At 40.3% G+C, this 23,614-nt stretch overlaps 1 protein-coding gene across 2 annotated transcripts; it reads right to left on the bottom strand.

The window, feature by feature from the left end:
• Positions 1 to 246: 246 nt before the first annotated feature.
• LOC146467806 (uncharacterized) lies at positions 247 to 20,825 on the bottom strand. 2 transcript variants are annotated; one of them, XM_085125214.1, is made up of 18 exons: positions 20,736 to 20,825; positions 18,528 to 18,570; positions 17,265 to 17,591; positions 16,011 to 16,394; positions 14,834 to 15,088; positions 14,115 to 14,226; positions 13,152 to 13,223; positions 12,604 to 12,675; positions 10,351 to 10,425; positions 10,175 to 10,246; positions 9,723 to 9,794; positions 9,332 to 9,406; positions 8,178 to 8,252; positions 7,848 to 8,038; positions 6,693 to 6,818; positions 4,113 to 5,372; positions 2,908 to 3,312; positions 247 to 2,513 (listed from the first exon to the last, which is right to left on the bottom strand). In XM_085125214.1, the coding sequence occupies exons 1-18, from the start codon at positions 20,775 to 20,777 to the stop codon at positions 2,095 to 2,097; spliced, it is 4,077 nt and encodes a 1,358-aa protein (XP_084981340.1). In that variant the 5' UTR covers positions 20,778 to 20,825; the 3' UTR covers positions 247 to 2,094. The 2 variants fall into 2 exon arrangements, with proteins under 2 accessions (XP_084981340.1, XP_084981339.1); XM_085125213.1 differs by lacking the exon at positions 20,736 to 20,825 and having other exon boundaries at positions 18,528 to 19,301.
• Between the last annotated feature and the right edge of the window lie 2,789 nt (positions 20,826 to 23,614).

Genomic DNA, 23,614 nt, shown 5'->3' with positions numbered 1-23,614 from the left:
ATATCTGCACCTGATCATAACAGGCTACAAGGCACTACCAGGTCAAGCACCAGCCTAAGGTGTCAGTGGATCAGTTTTGAACAGCAAACTGTGGAATGCGCATTAATTGTAGAAGCTGAACAAAGCTTACATGTCCAAGCTAATTACTTGAAACTCTTCTTTTTTTTTTTTTTTTGTAATTAATACGGCACATTCAGTCGACCTTATGTGATTTCGCAAACACAAAAAAAGCAACAACAAGCAACGGCAACTTTAACAACTTTATTTCTCATCCATAGTGATCGTGATGCAGAATGCACAACGAAACTAAACGAAGAGTTAAAACTTTAAACAACAAATTTATCATTCTATTGGCTATAAAAGTTATGCGTAACTGTTTACTCCTGAAAAAAAAAAAAAAAAATCTGCAGAAACATGTACGCTACTCAATATCCCGCGGGTCAACAATTGCTGAATTGTATCCCGGGCGGGATTCATTTGAATTTAGTTAAGGTCACATGATCATTAAGTGGACTTTTATCTAGATCTCTAGGGAAACGGCTGTCATTCCCCACTCCAAAAACTACGGGGAGAATGGAGCAAGTGAGGGATTATGGGATCATAGACCCTTAACTCGGCGGCCAATTTTCCGCGCAATTGCGCCGAAAATTGCACTTATTAGTCGGCGCCATGTCCATCCGTCTGCCCAGACGATCCCCCAGTCATATCCCTTACTCGTACCTGCCGTACGTCTTCTCATTGTTTCTCGGGAGTGGGGACTACAACAGTAATTTATATTTTACTTAAAGATACAGTGTAAGCTCTCGTAAGCGACCACCTCGAATTTGAAAAAAGTGGTCGTAACCAGAGCTGGTCGCAATATTCTCTTAAAAAAGAATAAGCTCTCATCAACGACCAACTCACTGAAATAATAGAGGCTGGTCGCTTACGGGGAATCTTTTTTTTTCTTCAGGCACGGCGGGCGAAAGTAAACGTCATGCATTTACTGAGATTAAAACCTTCGAAACGTTTATTCCGGCAGATTATTGCGACGTCTTATGTATGTGTAGTACTGCACACTGAACAGCTATCATAGAATGTGCATCGGATATGCGTTACCGTAGAGTAATAACGTGTCCAACTGCTGTATATCAGTTAATCGTATATAACTGAAGTACATATCAAATTAAACGTCGATCGCGAGGTTTAACATGTCAACATTATGACTCTAGGACTTCATGAATAGTTCTTAATACTGAGATTATTGGTTGAGATCGAGAAGTGTCATCTTTCATTAAAGTGTCCAAATTCTTTGAGTGGTCGCTTGAAAGAGCTTACGAACAAAGCAAAAAACTTCTTGGTAATTTCCAAACGTGGTCGCAGTCGCTTACGGGAGCTTTTAATTAAGAGTGGGGGGGGGGGGGGGTGGGGAGAGGGGTGAAGGTTAAAACAGGGTTTCATAGTGTCGGTCGTAACTAAAGCTGGTCGCCTAAGAGGGCGACCGTAAGTGGAGCTTTGACTGTATTTAAGATTTTTTGCCAATTAAATTTGGACAGATCAGTCGCTGCCCGATTTGCTGCTGTTCAGTTTGTTGATTGTTTCCCGATGACTTTGTATCGAAAATTTAGATTAGCAACATCAAGTTTTATCGTTACTTCCGGGCCTTAGGACTTCCAACTGAAGGAAAATAGCTCAGTGCTGCAATCGAGACACAATTACAGAAAAATCGGAAAGCTTCAGTTGACTAGTTTCCGAAGGTTCTCTGTTCTCAAAAGTTTGCACTCAAGACACGCGCTGTCCAAAGTTGCTATAATATAGAAATAAGATGTTGAGTAGTCTTTTTTCCCTCTTCTCTGTCTCTCGTTTCTCCTTTCTTCTCTCTTTCCCGTCATTCGTTTCACGAATAGTGCTCAAGCCGTTTCATCGGCTACCTTTTTAAAAATTCAGTCCAGTCGGCGCAGACAAGAGAGGCTTAGACCACTGTAATACACTATCGCATTGTTTGATTGAACTTGGTGCGTCTTTCATTATAATGCATAGAATTTCCTACCGAATAATGAGAGGATATACCGTCAATTTCTGCGAAAAAAAAAAAAAGCCTTCAGTGTGTTCAGCCTAAGAATCCAATACTTTTGATTGGCTTGACGGAAATCGACTACTGAATCGGCGTCCATTTAGAATTACATCTTCCCTGCTCTTCATTTCCACCTCGTTGTTGCTTTCATTTGTCGTCACAAAACCTTCGGCCTTTTCATCCTTCCCTCTGTCTATTTTACCTGTTGTCGCCGTGTCGCTGGTTTCTTCTATTTCGAAGCCAACATTATCATTTACTGCTGAGCGCATGGAAGGCATGTCCACACCTCCGAGTCCCAGATTCGCTCGGAGATTAGTTTTGCGCATGCCCCCTGCCACTGAATTCACGCCGCTGCTTAGTTCGCTCAAGGACAGAAACATGGTGATACAGCAGGCCGCGGAGCACTGGGGATTCCTTCGCCACAGCACAAAATTGTGAATCAGGACGGCAAGGTAACGACCTGGTGATGAGAGCGAAATAATTGGTCAAACAAAGATAGGAAGAATGGAAGAAAGGAAGGAAACGAGGGAGAGAGGGAGGGGGGGAAGGAAGGTAGGAAGGACGGAAGGAAGTAGGAGAGAGGGAGGGAGGGAGGAAGGGAGAGAAGAATGAAAGAAGGAAGGAAGGGAGGTAGGAAGAAAGGTAGGAAGGAAGGATGGAAGGAAGGAAGGAAGGAAGGAAGGAAGGAAGGAAGGAAGGAAGGAAGGAACGAACGAAGGAAGGAAGGAAGGAAGGAAGGAAGGAAGGAAGGAAGGAAGGAGGGAGGGAGGGAGGGAGGGAGGGAGGGAGCAGGGAGGCAATGGGAGAGAGGGAGGCCAGTAAGAAAGTGACACAAACAATATTTATTAACTTACCGACAACAAGTAAAATAACCAAAACATTTGCCCCAACGACAAGAATATTAACCAGCAGTGAGTCTACATATTGGTCCACATCTGATGGAACTGATTCTTTAGGGATCTTCAGTATCACTCCAATGCCAAGGTTTAAGAATATTACAAGAAGAGAGGTAAGCTGCAGTTTGTCTTCAAATTCATCCCTGATTGGTTTACGGAAGGCATAAGCAATAGCGAACAGTCCAGAACAGATGGAGGCCAGGCCAACGTACGCTCTACTCTCACGGCCAATCAGAATAATCCCACAAGTCAACACGAGCTTCCTTACCACTTCCACTAGTTCCCAGTACCATGCGTCATCGTTGTAGTTCTCGTAAATGAAGCTCATCCCAGCTATGAGCTCTGATTCACCGGAAGACTGCTCTGTGAATCACGAAAATGGGCATTATTTAGAGAATAACCATGGCAAAGTAGCCTATGAATTTTTTTTTACATCGGATGCCATGATTTTTTCGTGAGCTTGTTGACAGGGCACCTTCTCTTTTTAACTGTACCGCAAAGAGTGGTAAATAGGGCTCGTCAGTTGGATGGCATTTTGCTATGTCTTTGAAAATCTTTCAAGCCGCTTTTTTGTTCAGCGTCACAATCTGAGACATCCAGTTTGGTTCTCAATGTCGCGTCACTTGTTGAGAAAGAGGTGCCGTTAGTACCCAATGTCTTAAAATTTTTTGTGGTTAGTTCGCTAAGCGCGTTAAGGCCTGGCTGGTACGAGGCTGGAGGCAATCTTTCCTGCGTTAAGCCTTATTTTGAAATTGGTATTCCCCGAAGAGAGGAGGAGGTTACTTGACCTAGCCCTACGTGGTTATTTTCGTACTCTATTTATCGTTGATATAACTCTTTGTAAGTTGGCACTGTAGTCGTGTTTTTTTCTATTGGATCCTTTATAAGTGATTTTGCCTCGAGGTAATTTAATGCTGGTTGTCATGTTGCCAGACTGGTTTAGAAAGTAACCTCAATTCTGCCAATTTTAACATTCTTTTATGTTAAACTCGAATAATTTCCAAACAAGATCACCCGTTTAGACAGAAGTGAGAAAACCGATACTCCGTTCAAAAAACACTTGGCAAATTTTGTTGCATACACAAGAATGTAAAGTTTGTGAAATGCAGAAGTCAAGAAAAACGTCCTCGTGCATCCAGATTTAAACTATTAAATAACTTTACCATCGTCTGTATTATCGTCGTCCTCATTTCTGATGTTTTCGGTGTTTTCTTCAGTGGTTTCAGTATCATTATAATCGCCAAATACAGGGCTAACGGTGTTAGCACCCTCTGGGTCTTCACCACCAGGCTTCGTGCGTAACATTTGCTGTCTTCTGTGATTCCATAAAGCCACAAACACGAGTGCTGGAAGCACGACGACGTACGAGGATGCCCCAAAGGCGAAGAGCTTCACACGATCATACTTGTCACCTGAGCACTTGACGCTATAGTCAGCCTTGAGGTATGGTGTGCAGGAACTCTCCGAGCACAGTTCGTGGCACGCGAGAGGCAGAATCCTTAAAATCGCGGAACATGTGCTCGGGTAAGTTATGAAGAGAAACAAAGACACGTTGCGGTAGAGGAACTCCTTTGTTGTGGATAACTTGATACTCATTTCCGAGGAATTCGCGTTTAGTTTCCTCAACAGGAAAAGCTTTCTGATCCAGTAGCTCAGAAGAGCTAGTATAACCACGGAAGCATTACTGCCCAGCATGAGGTACATCTTGCTAAATGCATCCTGTTTCCATGACGGAAAGAGGCAGTGGAGCGGAACGAAAGACAGGATGTTGAGCTGGATTATTTCGGCGTAATCGCCAATCACAGATAAGGACGATGGCCATTTGACGTAGACGAAAGCTTCGATAATCCCGGATGTCACCTGATAGAAGCCGATGACGATCTTCAGCCTGGCTAAGAGGATGTCGATCATCGGACGCTTTTCTTTGGTCTTCTTCCTTCTGCCACTCCATACCAGAATGACTATTAGGACGAGAACAGCCACGCCTAGAAGACAAAGTTGCACGATAACCCATATACCAGACGGACAGGGTTTGCAGGAAAGAACCCGTTTATAATATGTGCTCTCGCACACCTCACAGAGGGGGCCTGAGTACCCAGTGGCGCATTTAGATTCCAGACCCCCCTCACATGACTTTGCCTGCGGGCACAGGTAAGGCTTGGGAAGTGTCCCATTGTAAGATGACGTATTTCTCCAGTAAGAATCGTTTTCTATCTTCAAGTTTTTTGCGAAGGCTTTATAAGCAAGTCTATTTTGTTCTGACTCCCACTGCCAGTAATAACCCTTCTTTAGCGAAACGGACTCGTTGACACAATCAAGACCCTCTGATGGACAGCTTTCGCAGGGGCCAAAGCGCGTCTTACGATGGAACCCCTTGATACATTTGCAGGCTCTGTATCCAGAATAAAGGTCCGTCCGGGTGCCTATCAGAACAGATTAAAATGGATAGCTGTTATAATTACAGTTGAGACCATATTTATGTTTTTATTTGTATAGTTAGATACACGAAAATGATCAGTAAAATATACTGATTTCTATAAAAAAAAGTATGGTAAACTAGTTGCAGATTGCCGAGTTGGAGCCCAAGGAAAAACCGGGTAACGAATCAAGTAACAAAAATACTCATGACTTGTTTGTGGATATTTAGGCATATGTTTGATCAGTACCGCTTTTACAGTACGCACTGATAAAGGGTGCTAGTAATCATCAGTCCAATTAAGGAACGAGTAAGACACGCGAAGAGATCGGAAGAAGTCGTGATGGAGAGGAAAACAGCATTTGGAAGATGGCGAGAAGTCGGAAAATCTCGGGAGATGGGGGGAGGATGGATCACGTAACATTTTTATAATACCAAATCCTTTCAAGGATCGATGGCTCTTGACAAGGAGGGGGGGAGAGGGTGTGGGGTGAGTGGGAGTGACGGGTACGGGAACTTAAGACCATTTAAGGTTACCGTATACCTTCAGAGGTGTCTCGCGTCCAAGCAATGTAGCGCGTCCAGTTTAAACTGTAGATAACTAAACCCCTATATCAAATTAAAGCTTATAGAGCTGGCTATCAAACTATACCAAGAATTTTGAAATAAAAGGAATTGTCAAATTTTTCACGACCACTAAATGCGAGCGTCCGAATCACCTTTTGAAAGCTACAAGTCAGAGCGAATTTTGTTTTTCGCTAATTTAATTTGCTCCTCAGTTTCCGGACCCAAAGCGCTAACAAACGTGTCTGCGTTTTGCCATATTCAAATCGCAGTGAAAAGTTACAGAACATTTTCGAAATAGGATAAAAAAAAATATGCGGAGTAATCGTACAAAAATCGCTCTCGAAGAAAACATATTTCGAAAGAATTAATTCGCAGACACGGTTTTATTGTTTATATGTTTAAACTAGCTACTGTCCAAATTTGAAGGCAAACGAACAAATTCCCTTTGAGCTTTAGCTCTTTAAAGTGTCTCTTCCAAGTGAAAAAATTGATTTGAGAAAGCAGTGCTAAAAATTCGAGAATTCATTTTATTTCAAAATTCTTGGTACAGTTTGATAGCCAGTGTATGAACTTTAAATCGATATAAGGGTTCAGGTATCTGCAGTTCAAACCGGACGCGCTACATCGCTTGGACGCGAGACACCTCTAAAGGTGTACGGTAACCTTAAGACCTGCTGGCCATCGTGAAAATGTAGTTTTGGTGCAACAAATTTAATAAAAAGACCTTTCTGTTGATTGAGAATCGGTTATCATTTTTTACCTGTAGGGCACACGGTACAATCCAGTACGGCCATCCCAGGTGCACTCTCGGGTGGAACATAAGTTCCCTTATTGCATAAAGAACAGTTGGCGTCGACAGTTGCCACGCTGTCTGAATAAAAACCACCTAAAAAGAACCGTAGAGAGGTAAGCTTCAACCGAGTAGGATTCATGTGTCCGTTACTGGGTTAGAAGTATCTAACCAAAGATGGTCTTAATTGACTTCACTTTTCTTCATTTCAATTGTATTCTTTTTCTTTTTTAATAATGAACAAATTTATTTGCCTTGTATGGCACAAAAACCTAAAAAAAAGTATAATTACAGTATGAATACTTAACATTCTTACACTACTGACGATGATTACAAAACTTATATGCTAACATTACTTATTTTTCCTGAACACAAATTATATTTACAGTGAACGGGTTATAACATATGTACAGGAAAAAAAATTACGTACAAAGGTACCTGGTACAGTCAAAAATAAATAAGTGAAAAAAGTGCATATTTGACTAAAAAGGATATGTGAGTTACTTTTGTTCATCGTAAGTTAAAAATGATTATAGTTTTATAAGATGTGAGAGTGATGACGACATAATAAGGAAGTGAGAGTGGTTTTTAGGGTCTATATCCATTTATTCAAAGGTTCCCATATTTTTTTGGCCACGCTGTCTGAATAAAAACCACCTAAAAAAGAACCGCAGAGAGGTAAGCTTCAACTGCCAGTGGGATTCCTGTGTCCGTTACTGGGCTACCTCGAAGGAAAGAAGTATCCAACCATAGATAGTATAAATCTACTAGTGTTCTATCACGAATGCCGTTCTCTGATTGGCTACGCTACTCGCTATCTATTCTGTGATAGATAGTGAGTAGCGGTTTTTAAAAAAATGGCGTCCGCTTCGTCGCGTTTTCGAAGAGTCTGCGATGAGGAAAAAGACAAATTTCTTGTTTAGTTTTGACCGACTAGTAGATTTATACTAAAACAATTAGATTATTCGCTCTCGATTTCTATGCGTGATAGCTGATTCGGGCTGCGCCCTCATCAACTATCACGCGATAGAAATCTCGAGCTCACAATCTAATTGTTAAATAGTCTTAATTGATTCCACTTTGCTTCATTTCAGTTATATTCTTGGCTTTCTTCTCAATACATACCCGGAGGACACGGAATACATTTAGCGTTCAAAGCTGTGTTATACTTGAAGCTTTTAAGATGAGGGACAAACGATCCCGTTGGGCAGGGGACTCTGTAACTTTGGTTCCCGCGAGCGAACCCTGCCTCAGTAAGAGCGATGAACAGACCTTTCTTGTTTGTTGCAAATCCATCCGCCACTTGGTCGGGTGCACTTGAAAATCAACAAGAATAATCGAATTTTATTGAAAGAAAGAGTACACTTGATGTTGAACAGTTAGGAAATTTTCTGATGATATGCCGCTATATGATATAAAACAACCTTCAAAAATATAACATAATCAAAGAATCACATGTATGTCTTGACATGTTGTTGTCCATCGAATGCTCTAAGATTCATTTTCTCCAGGTTAGTGTTCATCAGATAGCTGGAATGGAAATAAAAGATTAATTAATGGATTAAGGTACAGCACGAACATAGTGTTGAGGGCCTGGATGGCGTGTCCACACAATCCTGAACAATACACAAGTATGCTAGTAATAATCACCAAGAGACTATGAGGTAAGAGAGCGAATCCCCCATACATGCCCCTCTTCCCATGAACATTTTTTTCAATCTATTTTTGTTTGGGTTGCTATTTTAATGTCTACATCTTATTGGTCAGTTAGAATGACGTCATTTAATTTTAAACTCAATGGTGGATTATAATTTGCCAAAATAGCGTGGCGCAAACTAAAAAAAGATTGAAAATAATTATCATGGGGCACAGAGATTCGCTCTCTTACCTCATAGTCTCTTGTAATCACAGATTAGGGAGTGCGTTTGATTGTCTAGATCCCAGGGCCCTTTGCCACGTTGGTGATGATGACATCCCAGCCCCCGAAAATCTGGGGATGCCAGCTACGCGTCCCTAGATCTAATCGTCGATCGATCGACTGTCCCATACAATCTCGACTCCGATCTGTATTAGGACTGGGGAGTGCGTTCTTTTTACGTCGAACGCAATTACTTGCCCTTCTAATAAAAGAAGAAGCAACGGATTGGCTGAACAATGGGGTAATTTTACTGGTTTTTAATTTAGTTATTAATATGTTTTTCCCCAGTTAAAATTAAGCGGCGAACAAAGCCCACTCAACTCGTCTCTAGATAATATGTTATAATATGTTTTTAACTTAGTTATTAACAATATTGTAATGCGCTTTTGAGTATTTTTATAGAAAAAAGCGCAATATAAGTATTAAATATTATCATTGTTATTATTATCATTATTATTATTATTATTATTATTATTATTATTATTATTATTATTACAATTGTTAATTTAAATTAATCAGTAAAACGTTCCAACAAACCAGATGTTCTCGTCCTGAACTTAAAGCAACACTCGCACACCCTCCTACTATCCATGACTTTTTTCTCTCGCTTTGTCTATCATTCTATCTGTCTTTCTAACACCGACAACAGGACCTTTTTTGCAACTCTAAACATTCAGTAATTTTCACTTACATTGTATGAAGGGAGGAGTTTTTAATAAAGAAAGCGCGATGCCGTAGCTCTTCGAGGGGATTGTTTGCCAAATTTCTGCAACAAAACAAACGTAGCATTGTAAGGTAAGTCGATTTTTCCCAGTCTAAAATTTGCCGAAGCTTGACTGTCTCCTCAGCAGTGATCGTCGTAAAATTATACGGATGCCCCGGCCTCCCTCAGCTCCCAGAAAAAACGCCTACTTTATAAAAAATTAATAGCTCCTTTACAGAAGTTTTCCGACACCTTACGTTAAAGTCAGAAATTCTCCCCCTAGATGCTTTGGTGGAGTATTACTCGGCTCATTTACTGTTCGTGATATAAAGCTATAACACCAATACTGGGATATGACACAAAAGTTGTAATTACTTACATCAGTTCCAGAGACGGAAGGCTGCTAAAAGTATGTGAACCCACGGTTTTAATACGGTTGTCGCTCAGAAATCTGTTAGGGTTACAAAAGTCATTCTATTAGTTGCAAGTGCAGTCACGAGCCGCGTTCGTGCATTTTCAGATGTAGGATGATACAAAAACAATACTATACTGACTCCGAAAACATTTCGCACATTTCCTGTTGTCAGGCACCAAGTTGAATTCTTTGCGCATATCTGCTGGTAGTGCACCTTGATTGAGTGTACTACTAGCAGATATGCGCCAAGAATTCAACTTGATGCCTGACAGGAAATGTGCGAAATGTTTTCGAAGTCAGTATAGTATTTTTTTTTATCATCCTACATCTGAAAATGCACGAACGCGACTCGTGGTTGAGTGTAATACTTTCATTGAACAAAATATTTGCATTATTACAGGACGTTCGTTTCTTACAGGTATTGTAATGCCCGCAGGTTGGTCAGTATGCCACTCGCCAAACTAGTAAGTTTATTGTTTGATAGAAACCTGTAAAACAAGATATGACAAAGTAGGTATAATTTGAAGAAGCTTGAGTAAGCGTGGTCACTTATGATTTAAGATATATTCCATCAGTAGGAATGATTACTTACAAGATTATGAGAGATTCCTCCAAGCCGGCAAAAGAACCTTCATCTAAGTCAGTAATCTCGTTGCGTGCCAAAAATCTGTACAAATAAATAAACTAGAGTTATCAAGAGTTTGTCATTTGAGAGCAGGGATGGTGCAGTGGCGAGAGCACTCGCCTCCCACCAATGTTGCCCGGGTTCGATTCCCGGACTCGGCGTCATATGTGGCTTGAGCTCTCTCCTCCGCAGAGGCTCCGCTGAGAAAAGGGAGTGCAGGCGTAAAATTCCGTGGAAGGCGACGGCGGGAGCCTCTGCCAGAAACCACGCCCAATATGGCTGCGATCCGGGGGAGTCATTTTGTAACTAGGGTGGTGTGCGTACTTATGTCATGAAAATGGCGGGTGTTTGTGAAATTGTCATGTTGCGCGATGTGGGAGATTTACTCACGAAAACTTACCTACATGCTTAGAAATCGGGGAAAGTTTGTTTATCTCATGATGACTGTTTAGAAAACGCTTTTATTTTGCTGTGATTCCTTGAATCATCACTACAAAGATGAAATTCAAGTTACACGAGCGGCGATCGTGTGGAGATAAAAGAGTGCATGCAAAGAAGTGATTTATTGAGGAAACGTCTGCCAGCTGAGACCAAACAAAAACTGTCAATTCAGTCTTAAAAGAGACTAGAGCAAGTAAGCTTAATGTTTTAATTAAAGCGTATTTTCTTCTATACTCCGAAACGACCAAACCTGATATTTTTTATCTTGTAAACAAGTTTAATCAGAAGAAGTTATAATGATCTTTCAGTGATTTAATTAGCATTTAGTTCTCACGGGAAGCGTGTTATTTACTGTGATGAAACAACTGTCTTTAAAATAAGGTTATAAAAGGCCAAAAGGCCTTTCGAGCCCAGAAAAAGCAATTATTTGTTCGTGACTATTGTTGACTTTCACGAAGCGAAATGTACTAAGTCCACTCTCCACGGGTTTCAAGGGAGGCTTCGAATACAAACGATTTTGCTTTTTTCTAGAAATTGTGAAATCTCACCTTAAAATTAACGACCGCAAACTGTAGAGACAAAGTAAATGCTGACTTCCGCCAAGAATGAAACTGTCAAATTTAGAGATGACCGAGAAATCTATCAATGTACAAGAAAACGACAAGGATGTACAGGAAAACGACATGCTTCTGGCAGAGGTCAACCCTCTCAGCTTTTGAGCCTGCACTCACTTTGTTCAGCGGATACAAATAACGCCCCATCGAACCTCTGCGGAGGAGAGAGTGGCTTGAGATTGTTGTTGGTTCTCGTCCTTGCTCCGAGAGGTTTTTCTTCGGGTACTCCGGTTTTCCCCTCTCCTCAACTGAAAACTACCATTTCTAAATTTCAATACGATCTGGATAGTGTCCCCAATTAGTGCTCTGCGCTAAATACATTTGACACTTAAAAATAAAGTAATTTATTTTTTTATTTATTTTAGTGTCATTGTTGAACGCTGGATCCATGGGGCCTGGGTTCTAGCGTAGTATGTGTCTTTGAATTTATTGACTGGAATCACCATGCACATAATCGTTGAAGACGCCGTACTGAACTGACATATCTTAATCAGTACCCCCTTAGCTCCTTAGCTCCTGCCATAGGCCCTCTTAGTTGGGATTAGGACAACGTTTTCTCTTTGATAAAAGATGAATAAAATTAGTCGAAAAAAAAATGGATAGAATGGCAACATGACGGTCTAAAACCCTTCAATTATCAATGATACACGTAACTATAAGCTTTTGTCGTCAGCAATATCCTTAACTATACGAGTGCTTTGTCTAAGACAATAAATGGTGCACTGGCGACGTGTACAGAAAATCTGCGAAACTTTTGAGAAGATAAATGGTCATGGACGGGTATACCCAGAAATGCACACTAATGAGATTCATGAACTGTATGATAGACATCACAAGGTGTCCCCTAACCTTAATTCTCACTAAAACCCACATAATTCTGTCAAACATGAAGTCATATGAAAACGACAAAAAGGCCTGTTTTATATGAAGTACCCAAATTCAGGGTTAGGTGCATTTCTGGACATAAGTGCCATGGATAAGCTTCCCAGGTACCTTGTTCTGGAATTTTAGACTGATTAGAGAGACTGAATTAAGGAAAGATGGCGCAGAGTAAGTATATATCATGATGGAAAAATAAACAGAATCGATAGAAGACTAACTACAGAGTTTCCTATTATCTACAATCTGAACATCTGAATCAGGCTGCAGATTAGCACTGACTTACATCTCTTCCAGCTTCCCAGTGTCCTGAAAAGTCCCTCGCTGGAGTCGCTTAATTTTATTGTTTGATAAAAGCCTGAAATAAGAACGTTAAACTCGTCAACAATTAACAAAAAAGTATAATAGACGAAACAGACTCAGAATAACCAAAATGAGCTTTCCATTTATATTAGGCAAAATTTTCGGTTTGAAATTGCGGAAACTTTCCGTGCGAAACGGAAAGGCTTTTTTTCTTTCGTTCCAAACTTGCAATCTCATTGGTAGCTAAAGAAACGAAATGAAAATAAAAATTTTGTGCAAATGGTGCGGTAATGTCTGTCCCAATTCAACTAGTGAACGGAAAAAGTGGAATATCTCCCGAAAATTTCCGTTTGATCCGCACGTCGTTTTTCAACCGGTTAAACCGAAACTTTGAACTGGAGAGAGGCACAGTTCCTTGAAAGCCATGAACATGTCCAAATTTGAATTCGATATGGAGCAAGAGATAAAGGTGCGACAAGATTGCGGATTATGTTCATCATTTGTTGATAGCAAATGTTTTGAATTACTTACAATCTTTGAAGGAATCCCAAGGACAACAAATCAGTTTCATTTAAATCCTCGATAAAGTTATCTGAAAGGTCACTGTGTAAATAAAACAATATCTTACCATGTTATAAAGACAAAAGAAAAAGAAAAAAACGCTGAAATATTCCTAAGATAAGAACCTTTATTTTAATGGGGTAACTCCTTCAGTTTTTATACAAGAAAAAAACTGTTATGCATAGAGGCCCTATATAATAAACGAAATTGGGTGGAAATAATAATGATAATTAAGTACAATAAAAATAGCTATAAAAATTACTGAACGCTTGGTTGTTAGTTATTGTCTGCTTGCTTGCAGGATTTCGTGCTGAACGGATGGAAGTGCAGAACTGAAGTTCTAGATGGGGTTTTAGTAGGGAGGGAGTGGGAGCAGCCCAATAGTAAGTTAGGGGGAGTGCATCATCCTTTACTTCCGGTTCTCTCTCTTTTCGATTTTCATAGCATTTCCCCATCTTGACACCTTTGCGAATTTTACACCCTCCTCTCCCACCACCCCCTCTCCCATCCCTTCGCCCTACTCTTCCCTGTGATAAGCCATTCCAAAGAAGACATGGAAGAGTACTGTTGAAGAAGAATGAGTGTAGTTGAAGTTCGCACTGTCGTGGTAGATCGAAACGGCCGAAACTTTATTCTAGCCCACCCTTCCCTCGGAAGGGGGAAGGATGGGAGAAGGTCTAGCATTGTACAAGGGGTCATGATTAGCCTGGGAACATGCTCCCATTGTGGGTAATAATGAGAAGAGATCGAAGCTTGCAATGCGGAGCGAGCGCCCGGAGCGAGCCGAGCTTGGTCTGGAGGGCGTACTTTCTCGCCCCAGACCGAGCTAGCATCACAGGCTAGCTAAAGATTGTTACAAACAAAAGTAAGTTCGAATATAATTCAACAAAGATATATTCAAAGAACAGACTCTATCTAAAACAATTAACATACATTTCTCTGACGCTGTCCGGAATTGCTGTCGGTACAGAAGTGAGGTATAAAAGTTTGCAGTCAATTAACAATTCATCGTTCTCATATAAACAGCCACAATGCCCTGCACAAGCTAAAAATGACAAAGGAAAATATCGTCACTTACTTCTTTCGTACCTTGGCCCTTATCCTTTACTTATTAAGTTTTATTGTGAATACTGTTATTCTTTGTTCACCTTGGAACGAGCATGTATTAGCTCATAGGTGTAACGTCGGTGTCTACCAGCAAAAAACTCTTTATTTAGGTAAAGTAGTTTGAAATAATAGAAGTGAACAAGAATGTGAACGGGAAGAAGAACAATAACAACAGCAACAACAAGAAGACGATGAATAAAAGGAAACGAAGGAAGAAGAGCAAGGTTACCATTTCTACATTTCCGCCAAGCAAGCTTAGGTTCCAGTAACGTTTTAGTTTATTGAATTCGACGTAGAAAGATTGTATGGGACAATAAATGAATGGATCTTGGGACACGTATCTGGCACTCCAGCAGATTTTGCAGGGGCGGATGACATCATCACCAACTTGAAAAAGGAGAGAGAGCCTGGGATTGAGATAATCGAACGCACTCCCTAATCCTTGCTAGTTATTTTTTTTTTGTAATGTTCTTAGCGCAGCCAATCAGATGTCACAATGCAATTCGTCTGGTCCGGGCGTACAGTAGAAATCGTAAACGACCTACCGACAACTTTTATCTTTACATCAGAATAATTGCTGCCTCCTGAGTTGTTGACTGCGCATCTGTACACACCCTCGTCGTGATCCGTTACATCATTAAGGCTCAGGATTGCAGTACTTTGTTGTTTCTTCAGCACGGTTCCGTTTTTTGTCCACTGTACATCTGGAGCTGGCAGGCCTGTTGCCGAGCAACGCAGTGTGACATTTCCGTTTATTACTACTGACTGGCTAGCTGTAACAAACTGGATCCCAGCGGCCACTAAAATAATGAGCAATAGAGTAAAAGGAAAGCTATTATTATGAAAGCGGTTTCCAATCGCGTGTTGTAAAACCAAAAACCAAAGTAATTACTCTCCTCTGGCCAATCGGAACAGATGTAAACAACACATCGCGCCAGTCATAATTCGAAGCAAATACATGTAACTGTAACTGGTGCCAAGCGCGGGAAAACGCGTGCGGCCAAAACACGATTGGTTTTGGTTTGGATTCCTATTGGTTGAGAAAGTGGGGCGAGTTTTATTAGCCAATCACAGAGCGTAGTAATGCAAAACCAAATCAAACTCGAATTACTTTCGACAGTCATTTGAAAACCGTTCTAATGCACCTACTATGTAATTAATCCACTACCACCGTAGACTACGCGGTGGACGGGTTCTCCCTGCTCGTGTTTCCTCTCTCTCACACAATGGACATCAAGCCCATCAACTCACACCATGAATGACAAGGGACAAGCTTGTATAGCCGTGCTTATGAGGCAAATATCTAGACAGAAATCCCTACTTGCAGGACGCTGCTGGAAAGTTGCGTTATCTTACAAAGAATGAAAATTTGACTGAATTCGGGACTACCGAAGAGACTGGTAGAAAAGTCAGAAAAGAGTTATTGAATCTGTGACCTTCGGATTACAAGGTTAAGACCCTAATTCAAGGCGATACTTACCTCCCCAAGGCAAAGACGAGACTATGTCCATGAAAATATAAAGAAAAAATATTATAAATCTTCACTTCTCTGATTAAGTCTGGCCTCTCCACCACCCCCCCCCCCCCCCCCCCCACCGCCATCACACACACGCACACGTACTTCTTAAACCTAGGAGGGCTTCGGTTGGGCGTATTCCTTTGAGAGGTTTCACTGAAGAACTTCGGAAAAGTTGCGCAGTTAAAAGAAACTGTTTTACTAACCTGATAACGAAGTAAAGGTAGTGGTAATATTGAATCCTCTGGCAGTCATCGTTCCATCGCTGACAAACTTAACAACCATCTGTCCCTTGCTAGCGTACACCGGAGAAGGAATATTATCACCACAGAACGAACCCAACAGCGTGTCTTTCCTCTCCTCGCCATTGTAGATTTTAAGTGTGTCGTACGTACAAGAAGAATGGAACTCCAAATTGAAATCTTGAAATGTAAGTTCGATAAACTTCTTTCCTTTGCTAATTTCTTTCGGCGGAATTCGAATGATCCAACGGCATACCACGTTAACTGGGTACGAGTCTGGGTACTTGGGGGAGTGAATTGATCCAGCCGTCGTTAACAGCCTTGGCTTTCCATCGTTACAGGAATAATCTGCAATGAATCAGCAAGAGTGATAGCTTTCATAAACGAGGCGCGCAACAGTTTGCCTATTTATAAAACAGGCTATCTAACAGTGTCATTTCGGTGGAAATTTGTCGGGATTAAATAAGGATTTAGCAAGAGAGGATGAAGCATCCTCTCTTGGATTTAGTCGGCAGTAAGAAGACCTGAAATTTTCTTCAATTAGGCAAAAAACGGCTCAAAATTTCGAAACACCCTTTCTTAAAAAGTACAAAAAAAGGTCAGCTACTAGCATCTTCGTAAAACAAAGTAACTTAGTTAATTCGGGGAGTAAAAAAATTGTTTCCCGCGCGGAGGGATGCGCGCGCGCTCACGGTACACCCTGAGGGACTTCTCGTAGTGTATTGAATCGAGACAGGACGGGGATTGCAGGTTCTGCATCCTTCCAAATTTCACAAGTATAAAAAGCCGTGCCGGAGCGAATAAGCCATGACAATTTAACATCAGTCTCATACCCAGAGTCCTTAGGCTTTTTGGTTGGCGGATGGGCGCCATGAGAAACTCTGGAGACTTCGAAAAAAATAAATTTTTTCAATGGTTGCTCCGTAACGGCTTGCAACAGAGTCTCTCCTGGCGACTAACCGCTGGCCAAAGAGTCTGAGGACTCTAGGTAGGAGATTGGTTTAGCATCAATTAATGGTATACGCCCAAAATTGTTTCCTCTGCGGTCCGCAAAATGAAATACTCCACCCTTGTTTCTAAACCGGAGCCAAAGTGTCCTTCTTGGATTTCTCAATTGATTCAAAAACCTCAGAAAACCGTCAAACAGAGGTCAAAATTAATCACACCTGGTTCTCATGGAATGATTATTCGAAGTTACCGTAAATATTATTAACTCACCAATTGGCGTAGACTTACACCTTACGCTCGCATCCTGCGCATGCGTACAACCAGCGGCTCCCAAATTCTCCTTTGCATTTCTACAAAGTAAAAGCGAGCTCTCATTTCCCGTACAGTCAAGGTTCTTCAACCAAATCGTTCCATTGCCTTCGCCAAATTGTGCCCCTTTGAATGTCTGGTTAGCACCAACGTAGCCTAACTGTCGACAAACCACATCGCCTTCTCTAATGTCCCATCGATTGTCGCAAACTGTGCCCCACTTGCCTTTGACTTCGATCTCAACCCTTCCCTGGTATCTGTCACCTCCAGCTAGGCGTACTGAAACAGCTAAAAAAGAAAACATAACTGAAGAATGTCATTCTGCTTTCGATTCATCTATTCAAATCATTGCAAGAGGACAGCTGGATTGAAACCATGAAAAAAAAAGAAAGAAAGAAAGAAAGAAAGAAAGAAAGAAAGAAAGAAAGAAAGAAAGAAAGAAAGAAAGAAAGAAATTTTCTTCTTGTAATACAAAATTACTTGACCTTGCCGCGCCCTACTTTCGGATTGTCCATTCCTGTTTCGGGTACGGGATGTACATTACCTTATTCCCTATGCCATGTTTAACAATTACTCCACGATCGGAACGGCCATTGCGCGCATAAAATGATATAAAGACAACGAGACGTGTGGCGCCAAGGAGGCTATAATCATCCCATATCCAACGAAGCGTGACTGGAATAATTATTTTTATTCAAGACAACCAAGAAATATTGTTTAATCTTGCTGATTTCATCTCACAAGAACAACCAGGATGATTGTTTTACTATTCAACACATTGATAACAAAGCACAGTTTTATTGCAGTAAAGATGGAGACAATCATTCTTCATGCATTTTGCCGTTTTTCTCCCCAACACAAAAAATTACGTATATCGCAGGATATCTGTTGACTACAGACATCAACACTTAGTGGTCCATTACCATATTTGGGCAGCGTTACAATGTGTTGAATACTAACACTGGTCTAATACTAGCTGGTATCTTAAAACTCTGTAATTTTATCATCCAAAGATCCAGTTTTGAATTTTTCGTAAATTTTCCCATACCGAGAAAAATACAGGGCTTGTTTTTCTAAAGTTAATGGCTAAACCGCTTAGCCTCCTAGGGAACAATGCTAAGAAAAGCTTCATGAACACGGCAGTTACCAGAATTTCGACCCAATTAAAAGTCTATCTTTTTCTTGACCATTTGAAATCAGTCATGAATAAGAATATACACCTACCTGCTAGTCTTGAGAACATTGTCAACTGTAAAAAGATGGCCAACTGGTTGTACACAAAAAAATCAATGAAGTTAGTGTTGAACAAGGTTTTGCTTTCCAGAAAGGGGGATGTCATCTCTTTCTGGTAGGGGTGGGGAGGCATCCTATTCCTAAGCCTTTGTGGGGTCGGGTACGCACGGAAACTAGCATTTTGCAATATACAAATTCGAAATGTATCGATCCAAGCCCAAATTTTATTTAAGCTTAAGGTATATCCTCGAGGTGAGAATAAATAAAGGAAAATTCTTGAAAGTTGTGTTGTTAACGATGATTTCCCCGAATGATTCCACATAGAAATATTCGAATAATTCTCTATTTCGTCTCGAATTCCACATAGTGCCATGTCTGCCTTCAGTTTCTTGATTACAGTGGTAGCTAACGACAACCAGTCAATTTTGAAGGAACTCGAGAAGTAATCTACAGTTAGTAAGATAAGTGGTTCGTTTTGTTGTTTCTACCAGACTGTCAAGTTCCCGACTCCGATGGGCGATGACCCAGGACAGGAGCCCAGGATACGCCGTTAAAGTTGGCCGGGATTCTAACTTGATCATTTTTTAGTACAAAACGTAGGGACTCAGGCTACACTGTAATTTGAAGACTACCTTATCCGAACGGAAAGAATGCATAGAAGGCCTGTGTTTGTAGAAAATTGGTCTTACAACGAATGGTACAGTTTCAAAACCGTTGTCAGACCAAATAACGCTGGCAACCGTGCCGAAATCGCTGAGACAGCGTTTTTCCAGTCGTGCAATCTTCAATATCGTGTCTGCTAGGAATTTTTTTCAGCAGGGCAAAGCTTCATTTCAGCTGAGCTTAAACCCTTGAAAGTTTGAATGTCAAATGTTTTGCTGGATATTGAATCGTTTTCAAATAACAAGCTTGACATGACAACATTTTATTTCAATTCAGCCTGTTTTTCATTACGCGACTTTCAACATCCCATTTATACTTGGATGAATATCAAACTATTCCTTATACATATTCTAGTACTGCCAAAATTTCCCTAACAATTTATGTGAAAATGAATGATCCCTGAATGCTTAATTCATTCGAAGGAAATAAATGTTAACTGGTATTTCAAGTTTAATTTCCACATATTCAAATTTTACGGGAATTAACCCAACTTGGAATTCAGGAGTTGTTTCCTTACAATGTACTAGGTTCCATTATCAAAATTTCAGCAGGTTTTGTCATAAAAACGCCGGACTATCGAAGCCGATCATTCTTCAAATTAATCAATAGTTCAACGTATAAACTTGCTGATAAACTCTACTGTCATGATAATTTAGCCCAACAATAACAAGCAAACCCATTAACAAAACGTAAGCTTACAGCAACCGAAATTTGCCGGTGAACACGTTTTTAACAAAACAAACCTGTGTATATGTATAGTGTCGATTACGAAAGCCGAAAGTGATCTTTTCTCATTTTGGGGGATAATTGGCAACGATGATGTCTCACTGCGAGTAATTTACCTTCTTAATTTATCCGGCGATGATATGTGACAGCAAAAAACCATGTCGGAATTTTTGAACTCAGTAATTATATTAAGTGGTACAGAAAAATAAATGGCTTTAACCAATACTTGTATCAAAGGAAGGGAAAAAAGGATGACTCAGCTTCGAGCTTATACTTTATATCTCAGCTGTAGATCTTAAATGTCAGGGTTAAGTAAACACGCAAAAAAAAAAATCGATTGTAAGAAAATCTGGGTTCGGTCGTTCTCAAATTTGACGCATTTAAACATGAAAATATAACACATTGAAAAGTCAAAAAAAAAAAAAAGATCAAGAAGGGCTGGAATTTCAGCTCGGTATAGACACTGACGCATTACCTTTGACAACGTTCCTGACATTCAAATCAATGGTCTCGAAGATATCTGGCCCATCGCCATCTAAACATTACCTACCCTGCTAGCAGAGGTTTCTTTCTGGCAAGTTTTTTTAGCATATACGAAGTCGTTTGCGTCTCTGGTATTTTGTGTAGTCGGCTTGTTTAAGTAAACAAGTCGACTACACGAAATACTAGAGACGCGAACGATTTCGTGCATGCTAAAAGGCTTGCCAGAAAGAAACTTCTGCATGCTAGCAGGGTATAAACATTACCAGAACTCTTCTAAAAGTATAAACTACCAAAAGATGTGAAACAAAAAATGAAAAAGATGCAAACCTGAGTCGCAAAATGCAGTGGTGCCATAAGAAAATACTTCATTTTTGATTTCGATCTGTTTTTAACCACTTTTTCCCCCAAACTGTGCCATTCGTGATGTTTAATACTCAGCAAACTGGCGGCCTCGAAACACGCATCAATAATTGATTAAGATCTTGCGTTGGAAAAACAACAGCTTTATTAAAATGAGTTCGTTAAAACCAAGTGCTATAGTTCAGCACTTTATTCAGTACCTCCTAGTGTGATTGGTTTAATAGGATTGATATACATGATGTGACAGAGTTCAACTGTGGAGAAACATTATTAGAGAACTGATTTAGAATTGCGTTTACCGCAAAACGGCAAACGGCAGAACTAACCACGTGACCATGTTTATCCTATTTCCCACTCGCTGTTTTCAATTTCTCATAAAAACTGAGTAGTTTTGCTCTACCATCAAAGGCCAGAATTAATTAAAATTTGCTCTGTTTTCATCTGTCCTATTTTTGAACAAGAAAACACGAACACAAATCTCACGTTTGTCGTTTGCCGTAAACGCAATTCTAATTCTCCCCATTATCACGCGTGATAAAACGCAATTTATTCTCTAATTCCTTTATAAACAGGATGCTTTCATTGTATTTATACAGTGATCGCCCTTTTTATTTCAAACATTGGTGGCGAAATGGCCAAACCTGCTGGAGTTATGAAATTTTAAATGGCAGTTTTAGCCGGGGAGTTTTGTTCGGAGGAAAATTCCGCCATGAATACTGGAAAGTAATAGGTTGCTTCTGTCTTGAGACTATCGGCCCTTGAAAATTTGATGTTCGTAAAACTTGAATACAAAGCGGTTGTAAGACCTTCAACTATCGGTCGATGATTCCTCTATTAAAAACTCTGTTGTTTAAACGACTTCAAATTTCCTCAGGCAACTATATCAGTTGATGTAGCAACAGCCATTTTATTCTCTTATGTTATTCAACACAAAATGTGCTCATGATACAGCAGGACCAAACTGCATTTCAGCTGAGGCAGCGGGTGGTCGACCACCCGCTGACCAAAAAGCCAGAGGACTCTGTGTACGAGATTGTACTCCATCATGAAAACGCCTAGCCCGATTCTCAGACGGTCCAGGTCATTCGCGGCGGTTGTCACGACCTGGACCGTCTGAGAATCAGGCTAGAAAACGCCAGAACAGCTGCTCTTCAATGAGTGTGAGCAGAAGTTTCATCACAAAATAATGGGAAGATAATAATTGGAGCAGATTTCCATTGTGTAAATGAATGTGCAAGGGCTGCCTTTACGCATGTAAACAAAGTAGGTAGCGACATACGATCGGCTTGCGTAAACGTAAAAATATTAGCGTTGTTCAAATTGTACGTTTACGCACGCAGCTCGCACATCACTCCTTATTTTATTTACTTACCAGGGGCACCCAACGCATCGTTTCGGTAAATTATCTGTTCGGAAGGCCCTTAATCCCCTACAATTTTCTAAAAATAATTTTCGCGTCGAACTTTCGTGATATGGCAAATTTAAGGCCTGGTGTTTTCGGATTGATAAAAATGTCGTTTCGGGTACCGAAAAAAGGTCAGCTAAAATTTTCGGAAAGGAAATAAGACCTAAGTTTTTTTGGAAATGGACAAAAATGCCCTAGTAATTTCGAAAAGACTCAAGTTCCCCTAGAATGACCGAACAGATAAAAATATTATAGCGCAGCTTTAAATGAATCTACAGAGCTTTAAAGGCACTCCAGATAGCCTAAAATAGCGTTTCAAAGGATCTGAGAGAAAACTCGCATTGGGTGCCCCTGACTTACGTAAAGCCAGCCCAGTGCCCAACTATATACACGTAAAATTCACCTATCATTTATTCACCAGGCTTAAAACATAACATCACATTTATTTCACAGGTATGTTGATGTTTTCGTTTGTTTCGAGTGCAAATTGAAATTTTTAAATAATGTTTTTCATTGCGTTGAAGTAACCCAAGGTTGAAAACTGGGGATATCAATTGGATAGTATCACCTGGTACGCCCCAGAGGTGCGTTCGTCAAACTCCCGAAAAGATTCCAGACCCAAAAAATTATTTTACATGCACAAAATTCATTGCCAAAAATTCAATTTTTTGATAATTGAGTTAGTTTGTACGAAAAACCAACCGGCGATCTGTAGAAAATGGATAGGAAAATTACTTTTCAGGTCCGAAAGCTCCCCGGGAGCTCTCAGAAACGCACACCAGAATTTGTTGGACATATTGTATCACGTGGTACACTGACCAATCGCAGGTAAGCAAATCTGATTTGAGATTTGATTGTTTAAATGATAAATATGAATATATGAATAATTATTTGAACTGCGGATGAATGATTAAATAGAAGAAAGATCCTCGCAGTTAGGACGCACCTTAAGCAGTCGCGAAATGAAAGCCTGAAAAAAATTCAGGCTTGAACGGGATTCGAACCCATGACCTCTGCGATGCTGGTGCAGTGCTCCACCAACAGAGCTATCAAGCCAGCTGGGAGCTGGTCATATTGTGAGTTCGTAATATACCCGTGAAGGATGTATAAGTGAATATGAATATATAAAACATCATATATTTGAACTGCAGATGAGGATCTTTCTTCTATTTTATTGATTGTTTAAATAACCACACCGGAAAACAAAACAGGACAGTTGCGCGCTTTTACGAGTAGCTTGCTAGCATTTGACAGCCAATAATTTCGTTTTTTTTTCACTTTATTTAACTAAAATACCATCGGCTTACAAAGCCCATTAAAGGTTATACTTTATATGAAGCAATAAACAATCCAATAACACTACCGATATTAATTATATATAACTGCTCCCTCTTTTACTAATCATATTTACTTCCAGCTAATGCAGTGCTTCTGAACAGTA

This window comes from Pavona decussata, unplaced genomic scaffold (genome assembly GCF_977016875.1).
Source record: "Pavona decussata unplaced genomic scaffold, jaPavDecu1.1 SCAFFOLD_134, whole genome shotgun sequence".
NCBI lineage: Eukaryota > Metazoa > Cnidaria > Anthozoa > Scleractinia > Agariciidae > Pavona > Pavona decussata.
The sequence above is the reverse complement of the archived record's forward strand: the minus strand, read 5'-3'. Positions and strand labels throughout refer to the sequence as shown.

What these genes read in the sequence shown, in the direction of transcription:
- LOC146467806 (XM_085125213.1), bottom strand. Translation starts at nt 18,909, where the DNA reads ATGGCACTATGTGGAATTCGAGACGAAATAGAGAATTATTCGAATATT. An exon ending in TTGGGATTCCTTCAAAGATT is followed by an intron (nt 12,676 to 13,151) that starts GTAAGTAATTCA and finishes TTCTTATTTCAG; the next exon opens with GCTTTTATCAAACAATAAAA. An exon ending in AACTCCTCCCTTCATACAAT is followed by an intron (nt 8,253 to 9,331) that starts GTAAGTGAAAAT and finishes TTTCCATTCCAG; the next exon opens with CTATCTGATGAACACTAACC.